A 14,077-nucleotide genomic window follows, 5' to 3' on the forward strand; every position below is an offset into this window, starting at 1 on the left:
AAAAACAGGGGACTGGAGGCCAATATTGGATCTCAGCAGACTAACAAGTCTGTGAAAAGAACGAAGTTCCGGATGGTCACGCTACAGTCCATTCTACCCTTTCTGGACCAGGACAATTGGATGTGCTCAGTGGACCTTCAGGATGCGTACTATCACATCAAGATGCACATGCGCTCCAGAAGGTTTCTCCGCTTCCGGCTAGGGACCAGTCACTATCAATTCAGGGCCCTGCCCTTTGGTCTCACTACAGCCCCCCCCGAGTGTTCACCAAATGCATGGCAGTGGTTACGGCTCACCTGAGACGTCAAGGATTCCAGGTGTTTCCATATCTAGATGACTGGCTCCTTACTGCCACCACCAGGCATCAGCTTCTTCTTGCCAGAGATTACACCATTCAGACTTGCAAAGGGCTAGGTATCTCCATAAATTTAGAAAAGTCTGCCTTGCCGCCTTGTCAGTCTATTACTTTCATAGGCGCCACTTTGGACACCGTACAGCTCTCAGCAAAGTTAACAGACCAAAGAGTTTTGGATATTCGGAATCATGTGCACATCCTCCTTCAGAGCAAGAGGATCCAGGCCAGGTTTGTCCTAAAAGTGTTAGGTCTCATGGCGGTGGCCATCACGCTACTCCCCCTTGCTCGTTTCTACATGCGGCTCCTTCAGTGGATGCTATTCTCCCAGTGGTCCTTCCAACAGCTTCCTTTGACACACAACATCTAAATAACTCTGTCTTGCAAAAAACACCTATCCTGGTGGATGGTCTCCCCTCAAGTCCTTCAGGGCAGACCGTTTGTCCCCCCCCCCGGTTGCCACGGTCACAACGGACGCCTCCCTGATCGGGTGGGGGGAGGCATTTTCAGGGCAGGACGGTCCAGGGCACATGGCAATCTCTTGAATGCCACCTGCACATAAATGTCCTGGAGATGAGAGCAGTGCTTTTGGCATTGCAAGCCCTCCAAGACTCTCTTCCCTTCGGGACGATTGCGATTCAAATGGACAATATGTCCGTAGTGTGGTATATCAACAAGAAGGGCGGAACCAAGTCCTATCCCCTATGTCGAGAGGCACTCAGACTTTGGCAGTGGGCGATCTCTTCTCAGCGGTTTCTGATAGCAACGCATATCCCTGGGAAGTCCAACATCATAGCGGACAGGTTGAGCAGAGCTATTCTCATGCCACACGAGTGGCCTCTCAAGCAGTCAGTAACAGAGGAGATTTTTCAGAAGTGGGGTCTACCTTGCTGCGATCTTTTTGCAACACCTCAGAACAGCAAGTGCCACGACTTGTTCACTCTATTTCCCCTTCCAGGCCATCCCCCCAGAGATACTCTAGTCCACGATTGGCCTTGGGGACTTCTATACGCCTTTCCCCCTTTCCATTAATCACTCAGTTGATTCAGAAAGCTACCGCCCTGAGAGCCAAGATGATCCTCATTGCCCCTTATTGGCCTCGACAAATATGGTTTCCGTTCCTGCATCGTTATCTTTTGGAGCAGCCTTGGCATCTGGACCCAGTGCCATATCTTTTGGTCCACCAGTCGGGACAGCTGCACCAATCCCTTCAATCTCTCAACCTCACAGCTTGGTTGCTCCACTTCCAACCCTAGCCAGGCTTCCCCTTATTTCCAGTTCTGTGCATGACATTATTATAGCTTCCCTTAAGTCCTCTACCAGAAGGATTTATACTAGTAAGTGGAAGCATTTTTCCTTCTGGGCAAGGGCTAGGAATATAGATCCCTTTACTGCTCCTATTCAGTCAGTTCTAGATTTCCTAGACTAACTTTTTCATTCAGGCTCTTCATCCTCCACAGTCAAAGTTCAGTTAGTGGCTATTTCAAACTTTCACATAGGCTTATCAGACTCCAGCATCATGTCCCATAAGCTTTGTAAAGCCTTCCTTAAAGGAATCTTTTTACTCAAGCCACCAATCTGAGATCCCCCACCGCAGTGGGACTTAAATTTAGTCTTAACATCCTTTATTCTCCCTCCCTTTGAACCTGCGGCTTCTTGTCCTTTGAAATTGCTCTCTTGGAAAACTCTCTTCCTAGTCGCCATAACATCTGCTAGGAGAGTATCAGAACTTCATGCCCTTTGCATTCGTCCCCCTTATCTAGTTTTCCACAAAGACAGAGTCTCTCTCAGGACTAACCCGTCCTTTTTACCCAAGGTAGCTTCTGAGGCAAATTTAAATCAAACTATTGATCTCCCAGTTTTCTTCCCTAACTACTCCAACAGGGTGGAGCAAAAATTGCATTGTCTGGACGTTCATCGTCAACTCTGTTATTATCTGGACAGAACTAAACAAACCAGGAAATCTGAACAACTATTTCTGTCCTATGCGGAAGGTAAGAAGGGCCTTCCAGTATCCAAAGTAACCCTTTCTAGATGGCTGTCCTCTGTGATTACCCTTATCTATAAGCTCAGACATTAAGAATTACCTTCTAGGCCAAGAGCCCATTCAACCAGAGCTCTAGCTACGTCAACAGCCTTTCAAGCTAGACTGCCAATAGATTCTATTTGTGCGGCAGCCACATGGGCTTCTCCTCATACTTTTATCTCACACTACAAATTAGACATGGCCTCCAGAAACAGGGCAAATTTTGGTTCCACCGTTCTCAAGAGTCTGTTCCGATGAGCCACCCGGGATGAAGGTGCTAGGGACGCGGTCCCATCCAGCAAGAATGAAGGCGAGATTAACAACTTAACATTGAGAAGTTATGTACCTACCATAACATTCCATGTTAGTTGTCTTCTTCTCGCCTTCTTTCTTGCGTCCCACCCACCATCCCCCTAGCCGGGACAGACCGAAAGGATCCCCCTTTTTTCTTGGGGGGTCTCCACCTTACACAGTTTGAAGCCTATTTTTTGTTATCCTTTTTGGGTAGCTGTGAGTTCTCTTAGTTACACTAGGAAGGTTTTCCTTCCCCTTCTCCCCTCGTTTTTAGGGGCTAGAATTGCTAAGGTTTTTCAACTACCAAACGAGATCTGGGTAATTGGCGCCTAGCATTATGGGATATAGGGTACCTCGAGCCGGTAAAATCAGCTCTCGAGCTTTAGTATAGGCTGAGTCGGAGCCGAGGATCAGCTCCGAACCCATCCAACAAGAAAGAAGGCGAGAAGAAGACAACTAACATGGAACGTTATGGTAGGTACATAACTTCTCATTTTGGAATTTAAAACTTGAATAGAATGCACACTTAGGGTAGTAGTTTATTTATATGAGTTCAAGTAACGATTGAATAGTGTTTTTACAATATCATACATCTTGTGTTCATGTATTATTTTATGTTTTTATATGTTGTATATACATATATGTGATATCAGCTTAGAATGATTTTTATATTACATACGAGTGACTTTTAACTAAATGCACTGAGCACTTTAACTAATTAGTATATTTAATTGATTGATTAATCAACTAGTGTGATTGGTTGAACATTTGTATATAACCCAGCATTTAACTAAGGATCGTGTTCTGATTAAGTCTATTATTATTAGATGAAAGCGCTAAACGAGGAGTAACGAAGGGTTTTGTAATTGTAAATAAAGAAGTGATCTTTCTGGATCCACACTCGTGTCATTTGTGGGACCAAGACACCTAGTACAGCGAACAGGAGTATAGTGTAAAACTTAGAAGGTTGCTAGAGTAACAGGATTTGAAGTCTGAAATTCAGATATATGTCATTATTTAGTGACGTCAATCCTCAGGTCATCCCAGTGATTTGCCAGAAAACCACAAAATTTATGAGGAACAAATGAAAAATAAGAGCCAAAAATCTGGACATTCTGCGAAAATCTGTGCAGTTGAGGAGTATGGTTCTGTATCTTTCATTTCTGAATCAGTTTGTGACAGTTGCCACGTTCAAAATGCTGTGTCTTCACAACTTGTTAACCCTTATTTCCCATTTGAGTTTTCTAGTAACCTTCTATTTAGAAGATACATATCATCACATTCATATAGATCGAGGTTTCAGACATTTCCTAAGGTTTTCTGTGTCTGTATCACATTCTCAGTTCTCTGCATTACACGTTTGTCTATCTGCAGCTCCAAAGGTGTTTACAAAGTGTTTGGCACCTGTGATGGCCTACTGCAGACTACAGTGTATTCACATTTTTCGATATTCAGATGACTTATTTATCATTGCAGGGTCTTTTGAAAGTATCAAGAATCTCTCAGTTGGGTAAGAGATCTTTTTTATAGGCTGGTGGGATTCCAACAGGACTTAAGGAAGTCTTGTCTGACTCCTCATGGCATTGTTTTCCTGGAGTGTTTCCTAGATACCTCAGTTTAAAGAGCATTTTTTCCTCTGGAAAAAAGAAATATGTATTTAGATCTTTTCCTGAGTGTTTTTGTCCAGACTACCATGTCAGTAAGGGAGTTCCTCAGGATTCTGGGTCTCATGGCTTCTATGATTCTCCTGATGCGTCTTAGAAGAGAAATATTCACTGGTAACTGAAATTTCTGTGGTCAGAGAATCAACATCCCCTAACTTACAAATTCCAGTTTTGAGATTTGTGAAAAGGGCGATTTTGTAGTAGAGATGCCACATTTCTCGAAATGCAGACATGTCATTCTCCCTTTCTATTCCAGCAGAGACAGTCACTACAGGCACCTTACACTTTCATTGGGGAGCAGTATTTGTGGGGATAAAAGTTCAGGGTCTTTGGAATAAAAAAGACAGACCAAAACGCCTGGTGGGAGGTTGGCATAATGGTTAAGGTATTTACTTTACAGACACAAGATGCAGTGTTTGATTCTCACATCAGGTAACTGGCTAGGGTTAAAATGGCCCATAAGGGCAGTCAGCCTAGTACGTATCTATGAACCTATGGTCATGTTGTGTGATAAAGCCTAACTGTGGCCTAGCTGACCTGGAGTCGATTTGTGGCTCGGGCAACTGCTGAAGCACCAGGAAAGGATGGGGATGCAGTCCTGGGTGGGAGTGCACTCATCGATGACACTTCCTAAGGGGAGGTGTGGTCTAGAAGGGGAGTTGCCCTTGGACGTGGTTGATGAATGAGGAGGATGGGGAAAGGGAAGTAGGTAGGACATAACCCACCCCCAGACAGAAGGAAAGACAGCCAAGCCCTTGGGACATCCTTAGGATTCGTGACAAGCCCTGAAAATTCTGGAGTAAGTCCAGGGGGTAGGAGACTGTCTGTTAGACCAGCAGTGGATGTGAGGCACTGGTTGCAGGGCCAATAAGAATGATATCCAAGGGATGGGAGGTAGCAAAAAAAAAAGGTCCAATTATTTAAACATAAAAGAGATGTTAGCTCTTATTCCTGTCACAGAGACTCCCCATGCTTTGGAACAAAATTCCAAATAACATCAGGCAGAGCCCCTCACTAACACTCTTCAAGAGAAACCTTGACGAGTGGATGGGTAACAGAAAATACACCCCTGGGATCACTTCATCGGCTCTGCTTGACAGAGGATCAGTTAATGAATCAATGGGGCAGTGAAAACCGACACACTCTGGCTAGGCTTATAAATGCCTTCGGGCAGATAGCCTAGTACCTACCTATGAACCTATAAAAGCCCACAATTCTCTCAACTATTTTTGGTCTGTGGGACTACTTCATGTTTATAAACAACACTACAATGATTGGTACATAAAAAAGCAAGTGAGAACCAGATCTTACCTCTCTGTGCAGACTAGCCATGGTAGCCTTGGATATAGCTTTACAGCACAATCTGACTTTACAGGCATCTTACATACCATCAGAGCAAAACTGTTGCAGACAAGATCTGATCTATCTGTGAGAACACCTCATATATATTAGCTTCTGCTCTGAGCAATAATTTGGCAAAAATCTGTTTCATAACTCCATGTAAGAAGGCCTGGAAGAGAGAGATGCTTTTTCTTTTCCATGGACAAAAATGTTTCTGTATGCTTCTACACCTTTTTCTCTAATATCCAGGGATATTCTGAAGATTCAGAAGGTCTCTGCAAAGGTCATTGTGGTGAATCCTTTCTGGCTTTGGCAGCAGTGATTCTGCCTTCCTGTGGAAATGGCCAGGGGCAATTACCACAAGCTTCTTCACAGACTGAATTTACTCACATAAGTACATGATTACTTGATACATCCTACCCCAAACAGTTACAACTACCTGGATGGCAAAATTTTATTACCATTTAGGCACCCCTTCTTTTCAATATGCAGCATGTATTAATGGTGGAAAGGAAGCCTGCTACTAGAACATTGTACATTAGCAAATAGAAAAGGTTTTCTAGTTGATGCCAAAAAAAGAACCAGACCTTTATTCTCAGGTCACTGAATTACTTGTCACACTTCACACGATTCAGAGTGATCGCCTAAAGGAGTTAGGAGATACGCTGCAGGATCCTACAGCTGAGGGAGTTGTGAACAGGGCGGCCTCCCAGCTTGCGACCTTGACTTCAGTGGTTAACTCCTCCATGCGGCTCATTTCTTATGCGGTAGATGGAGCGAGTAGGGCAGCAGGTACCGGAGTTGCTTTGTGGAAACACTCCTTGATGCACCTTTGTCAGTTTGCGGAAAGTACCTCCTTTGATGGCTCGTCCTTGTTTGGGCCTCAGGTAGAAGAGACTCTCCTCAGGTGTGAACAGGATAGCAAAACTCTCTCTGCCATAGGAGTCTGATTTTCCACTCCATCTAGACCCTTTCCTAAAGGGCAGAAGAGTGGAAAGATGTGGTTTTGAAAATCCCATGGAGCTTTGCCTAACACACATGGAGATTTTTCCCCTAGGGGCAGAGGGGGAAACAACAACGGAAGATGCCAGCCTCGCGGCAGTGGGGGTCCACAACAGTAGGGTTACAGAGATACGTTCTCTGCTAGGCCCTTCCAGCACTCCTGAAGGGAGGCCCGACTGTCCACCACTGGAGGCAGTTGGGGGCAGACTATCATTGTACCCAACAGCCTGGCAAACTATTACGAAAGAAGCATGGATACTGTCAATAATATCCAGGGGTTACAAAATTCCCTTTTCCCAGTTACCCCCTTCAAGATAAAAATGTTTTATCCCAGATGTTCTACCCAGTCTTTGGGCTCAATCAATCCTAGAAGTTCAAAGATTGCTAGAAAAAAAGAGCCATCCAAGAAGTCCCCGCAGACCAAATTGACTCTGGAACTTACTGAAGGCTCTTTTTAGTTCCATAAAAGACAGGGGACTGGAGACCCATTTTGGATCTCAGCAAGCTAAACAAATTGGTAAAAAAGACAAAGTTCCGGATGGTAACACTGCAGTCCATTCTTCCATTTTTGGGTCAGGACAATTGGATGTGCTCCATCAATCTCCAGGATGCGCACTACCACATAAAAATGGACAGGCGATTCGGGAGATTCCTATGCTTCCGGCTGGGAGCCAGTCATTATCAGTTCAGAGCTCTGCCCTCTGGTCTCACTACAGCCCCCAGGGTGCTCATCAAGTGTATGGCAGTGGTCACGGCTCACCTGAGGCGTCTAGGATTCCAGGTGTTTCCATATCTAGACGACTGGCTCCTCACTGCCACCACCAAGCATCAACTAATCAAAACATGGGACTACACAATTCAAACTTGTTCCCAGCTAGGCATCACCATAAACTACGAAAAGCCTGCCTTGCTGCTTTGTCAGTCTATTACCTTCATAGAAGCAGACTTGGATACAAGACGCATGATAACAAAGCTGCCTCAAGACAGGGTGTCAACCATTGAACAAGTTTCGTTTTTCATAAAAAAGACGAAAGTTCAGGCAAGAGAAGTATTGCAGGTCTTGGGCTCAATGTCTGCAGCAATTACTCTAGTTCCTATGGCTCGCTTCCACATGAGGATTCTGCAGTGGCTTCTTTTCGCTCAATGGTCTTTCCAGGATTTACCAATGTCACACATGATATTGATCATGGAATCTTGCTAAAAGGACTTAGTATGGTGGCTTGTCTCCCACCAGGTTACTCTAGGCAGACCCTTTCTAGACCCCCATCCAGTAGCCACAGTGACCACGGACGCTTCCCAGATTGGCGGGGGGGGCATTATCTGGGAATGACTGTCCAAGCGATGTGGCAACCTCATGAGTATCATTTGCACATCAATGTTCTAGAGATGAGAGCGGTGCTTTTGGCATTGCAAGCACTTCAAGACTCTCTACCTACCGGGACCATTGCAATTCAGACAAACAATATGTCAGTGGTATGGTACATCAACAAGCAGGATGGGACCAGATCTTACCCCTTGTGTCGGGAGGCCCTTCGAGTATGGCAACGGGCGATGTCTTCCCAACGTTTTATGATTGCAACTCACATTCTCAGCGAATCCAGTGTGATAGCGGACAGGCTCAGCAGGGCTATCCTCATGCCTCACGAGTGGTCCCTGAAGCAAGAAGTTGTGGACTTGATTTTTTTATCAAATGGGGCCAGCCATGCTGTGATGTTTTTGTCACTCCCCTGAACAACAAATGCAGCAGCTACTTCGCCTTATTCCCCCCACTGGGGCAGTCACCCAGGGATGCACTTGTTCACAATTGGCCTCCGGGACTACTCTATGCCTTTCCACCAATCCCTCTAATCCCAAAGGTACTTCAGAAAGCAAAGTTGCTGGGTTGCAAACTCATCCTCATTGCTCCTTACTGGCCTCATCAGATATGGTTTTCATTTCTCCGCCAACATCTTCAAGTGGAGTCTTGGATACTGGACCCAGTGCCGGACCTCCTGATGCATCAGTCGGGCATGCTCCATCCCTCCCTCCAAACTCTCAAGCTGACTGCTTGGTTTCTCCATTTCCAGTCTAAGCCAGGCTCCCCAACATTTCCCCAGCAGAAGAACACGTTCTAGTGTTCTCTCACAAACCCACTACCAGGAAGATTTACACTAGCAAATGGAAGAGGTTCTCTTATTGGGTGAAGAATAATGATATTGATCCCTTCACTGCTCCTGTTCACAAGATTCTTGATTTCCTGACCAAAACTTTCGAACGAGAGGCAGCTGCAGCTACTGTTAGGGTCCAACTGGCTGCCATCTCCAGTTTTCATGTAGGAGAGTTGGGCTCTAACATCATGTCCCATAAGTTGTGCAGAGCACTCTTACGAGGTACAACTCTTTTACGGCCCCCGATAAGAGAACCCCCCCCCCCGACCTAAACTTGGTTTTAACCTCTCTGGTTCTTCCACCCTTTGAACCAGCAGCATCTTAACCCCTGAAATTTCTGTCTTGGAAAACCCTTTTCTTAATTGCCATCACCTCAGCTAGATGTGTTTCTGAATTACACACTTTATCTATTCACCTGCCGTATCTCCTCTTTCACAAAGATAGAGTCTCTCTCATAACCAATCCTTCCTTCTTGCCAAAGGTATGTTCAGAGTATAATTTAAATCAGTCCATTAAGCTTCCTGTTCTTCCCCAATTATGGCAACAAGGCAGAGTATAGACGCCACCAATTGTATGTTCATAGACAATTACGTTTTTATTTACACAGGACCAAAGACTTTAGAAAATCAGATCAATTGTTTGTATCCTTTGCTGACAATAAACAAGGTTCTCCAGTTTCAAAAGTGACCTTATCAAACTGGCTATCAGACACAATCAGTTATTCTTATGATTTGATGATTTGCGTAAAAAGAAACTTTCAGGGAGGGCCAGAGGACACTCAACCAGGGCCTTAGCTATCTCTGTTGCCTTCCAAGCCAAATTGCCTTTAGATTCAATCTGTGCAGCAGCAATATGGGCAAATCCTCATACCTTTATTACTCGTTACAAAGTGGATGTGGTCTCCTGGAACAGGGCATCCTTTGCTTCCATGGTCTTGAAGAGTTTGTTCCAGTGAGCCACCCAAGAACCAGGTGCTGGGGACGTGGTCCCGACCAACAAGAACAAAGGTGAGATGGGACAACATAACATAAAGAAGTTATGTAGCTACCATAACATTCCATGTTTGTTGTCCTTCATCTCGCCTTCCTTCTTGCGTCCCCCCCCTTCCCCTTTCCTGGAGGATCGAGAGGAATTGCTTTCATTGGTTACACTGGCTGAGTTTCCTGTTGACATACCAGGTTAGTTAACCATGTTTTTTTTCCTCTTTCCTTCCTAACCTCTAATGTGTAAGAGCTTAGTAACATTTGCATTTGCTATAATTGTCTAGTGTGGGCTTTCACAAACGAGATCTGGGTAGCTACCGCTAGGCATTTTGGGATAGGTTTAGCCTCGCGCCAGTATAAGCTCTCGAGCTGTAGTAAATTGGCCAAGTCAGAGCGGAACCAACCAACAAGAAGGAAGGCGAGATGAAGGACAACAAACATGAAACGTTGTGGTAGGTACATAACTTCTTTTTCAAATCACTGGGTGGCTAGCCCTGCTGTGCCTGTAAATTGTAAATGTAAATGTTAACATTAATGTTAATGATTAACTGCCAAGCATGTAAGAAACTCAGGGTGACCAGAGCGAGACCATTTTTTGTCTGAGAATGTGGGGAGTAACAATTTCCATGCCTAAAACTATATTCTTTCAGCTCAAGCCATTCTAAGTGGCATAGTATTGATTGATATTAGAGACTTGAACTGAGGTATTAGACAGTGGTCAGCAATGGTAAATCACTCAATGAAGTCCTCACAAAATAAGCAACTCCCCAGTCGAGAAACATGGTAGAGCAACAAACATTTTGGTTAAGTCACATGAAGCCAACATCAGATTCTTATGCAAGTAGGACTGACTCTTCATTACTTAACATAGACGCCATAAATTCATAACTATAGAAATTAATGAGATGAAGCATGAGCTACAGTTGATAGGATAAATCATGAATGAACTGGGGAGCATTGTCCTGTTCTTCAATTAATTGGTGGTTTACTATATCCTTATATAGTGGAAGAGTATTAGACTTTTCATACCCCACTAGCCTTTTTTTTTCCCTTGACTGCTTTTGTATATTTGCTCTTTAGAAAAAAAAAATAAAAAGTTTTAACTGTGTAAAAAAAAAAACATTGGTCTCCAAGATTTTCTTTGAGGAGAACTCTTTTAGCAGCATTTATAACATTTGGGTTTCTAGTTACTATTATCAGTTGTAGTTCATCACATTTGTACAATTGTTCTCAGCTAAAATGCTAAGAAATGTATTTTTTTCAAGCAATGAACTGGCTTTTTGGCTAAGGCCAATACCTCTCTTATGCTGTAGCTGCACCAGCATCAGTCTGTATTAGCCCCATATGAATACAGTATCCCTGGACAGTATAGTGATTTATTTCATTATTTTAGTACTATTGATTGATGAATGTGTTTTCTTTACACATGTCATGGCTGAATTCTGCTTGTGTACAAAATGGAGGAAGATTTTAAAATGTGTTTTCTGTGAGGAGGCTACCACAACTGCCCTTTGTATCTGGTTTACCTTACAAATGTAATACTTCATGAATAGACTTTGTAAGGATTTTGGCTGATGCTTGTATGCATGAGTCACATTGAGACTGCTGTGAAGAAAGCAGTTTGGATAGAGGAGTTCATGGTCCAGGAAGCTAGTGAAAGGTAAGTGGTGGAATGTATATTTCAATGCATTCCATGGATTTATATGGTATTCATTACATAGGACCAGATTTACACATAAGTTAAACAAGCTACAACTTATGGTTTCGTATTCTAAAGGGGCCTTTCAATATTCTGACTGTTTTTTTTTCATTTGTTGCAGCTTTGTTATAATCTCATGTATAAAAGTCTTCATAAATTAATGTCCCATTAATAAATGTCTTGAAACTGTACAAATAAAGGCATTTTAAAGTTCTAATTGGGCATCTTTTCCCCTAGCCATGCATAGCCATATTCTCTGTTGGTACTTGCCAAATAAGGCCTTTACAGCTTCCCTTAGCTAAGGCCTCACCATGTTTAAATCCAGTTCTACCAATGCATGTGCAGATTTGATTGGAAACGTAACTGTGCTGCTTGTTATTCACAGATATGTGAATTCTGCACCACAGTCCATGCAACCTTCTTTACAGCAGCACAGAATATTATAGGCCATAACTGCAAGGTATCAGATCCTTGAAGCAGCAGCATGCAGATGGAGTGTGTACCTTGTACTAAAGAGAAATGATGTACTGCTGTGATGTGTAGCTCACAGTGATGATCTAGAAAGCAACATGTTTTGTTTGTGCAACTTCAAAAACGGTAGAGTTTCTGTAGGCTGACATAGTGCACTATATCTAATGATTTTCACAGCACTATTGTGGACCATGGTGGGTGGGTGTTACTGTTAACCAGTGAAAGCACATCATGCAATGACTGCAAGCACTACCAAGAAGAAGTAAATGTGACCATTTTGCAAGCATGCTTAATAAAGTGCACAATGCCCACAATTGAATCATGCCCAGCAGGTGTGCATCTAGCCACCGTCCACACGCAGTCTTTGCACCAAGTAGCTCAAGGTCATGGTATACACAAGCCTCCTATACTTAATAGCATCCTGGAGCAGACAACACTACATCAAGGATCATGACCAGCTGTTTCTTTCTGGACAGTAACTGTGTCTTGAGTTGATATCTTGTTGTACAGCAAGTGCAGTATTTATGTGCATGTGCAAAAAATGGCCTACTGTCTAAAACACAGAGTTGCAGTACCCACATGTTAATTATATCTTCTGCTATGCTGTATGCGTGCTTATGTGTAGATTGTCATTGTTGATTGTGGACTGTGTTTGTATGCTTGGCCCCTACTATGTTTCTGTTAATACAGAGAAATGACACTGTATAATGTCTTCTGATCTGTACACCATACATGCAATGTAGCAGTACTTTTAGAAGCTGTTGACAGGTATGCAGTTCTGTCTAGGAATCACCTGCTTGTGGCCTCTACACTTTTTATGGCCTTTGTACTGGTCCTGGTATGTAGTGGTTTTGTTATGCAGCATGGAAATTGTTCATGAACTCTATAGCTTGTGCATACAACATTAACCCTCATATGTTTCAGAATGGCCTAAAGGAAAAATGTGTACCTGTTTTTGCTATTGTTTCCCTTTTGAGTAAAATTTGTCAGCGATTCTAGGTCCATTAAGTGACAGCATGTTTACCATTTTCCATACATATTTCTGTACTCTATAGATGATTCCATATAAGTTACCTTTGCTTTTGGATTCAGCGATATAAATTTATGGAGTTGTCAAAAGCATACTGCGCTTCTACTTTAATTTCTGCAAGTCACTTTTTACTTGCTATTGCTAATGATAATCTCATATGCAATTATTTTTTTTCACAGGGTTCAGAAGGCTTGGCCGGCTACCCAGGGAGACCTGGAAGATATGGTGAAAAGGTAAGGAGAGGTAGTTATGCATTACATTTTTTTGCATTTGCCATATTTGAACATGATGAGGTTTGCATCTGTCATCTAAGAGACTTTGCAGTTATCCTATTGAACATAGCAATGTTAAAGTCACATATATTGTGATTTGTTTTCTTTACACTGTGTTTTACTTGTATTCTGTGTTTAACTACATATTAAAACTTGAAAACACGCCACAGCTCTGTCTCTTGTGAGTCAGACAGAAATTAGAACAGGTCAAGTTAAGGAGTCACACATAAGTTACAACAGGTCAGTTAAGGTTAATCATCTGTGAACTGAGGGGGTGGGGCTAGGAAGTAAACCTTCTATTTAAAGGGTAAAATAAAACATTTCAGAGCTTTACTGGAAAGGCTCACCCACATCTGCTGCAGTTTGCTGTGAAGGAAAGATTAGTCTGATTTTTATTTGTTGCATTTTGTATTACTTTATTGCCTTTTTCTATTTTGTATACTGTGATTTGTTTTCTTTACACTGTGTTTTAGTTGTATTCTGCTTTTAACTGTATATTAAAACTTGAACAGAGACCACAGCTTTGTCTCTTGTGAGTCAGACAGAAATTAGAACAGGTCATTTAAGGAGTCGCGCATAAGTTAGAATAGGTCAATTAAGGTTAATCATCTGTGAACTGAAGGGGTGGAGCTAAGAACTAAATCTTCTATTTAAGGGGTAAAATAAAAAATTTCATAGCTTTACTGGAAAGGCTCACCCAGACTCTGCTACAGTATGCTGTTAGGGAAAGGTTAGTTTGCTTTTTATTTGTTGTGTTTTGTATTACTTTATTGCCTTTTCTATTTTGTATACTGTG

The 14,077-nt window shown here is 42.8% G+C and overlaps 1 protein-coding gene across 1 annotated transcript in view; it reads left to right on the forward strand.

The window, feature by feature from the left end:
- The window catches only part of COL21A1 (collagen type XXI alpha 1 chain), a 4,597,064-nt gene that overhangs the window by 2,115,585 nt on the left and 2,467,402 nt on the right, over window positions 1–14,077 (forward strand). The window contains exon 12 of the mRNA XM_044063368.1: window positions 13,189–13,242. Coding sequence (XP_043919303.1) covers window positions 13,189–13,242 — 54 coding nt within the window. The remainder of the gene's footprint in view (window positions 1–13,188; window positions 13,243–14,077) is intronic.

This window comes from Protopterus annectens, chromosome 2.part1 (genome assembly GCF_019279795.1).
Source record: "Protopterus annectens isolate FY-2018-M chromosome 2.part1, PAN1.0, whole genome shotgun sequence".
NCBI lineage: Eukaryota > Metazoa > Chordata > Ceratodontiformes > Protopteridae > Protopterus > Protopterus annectens.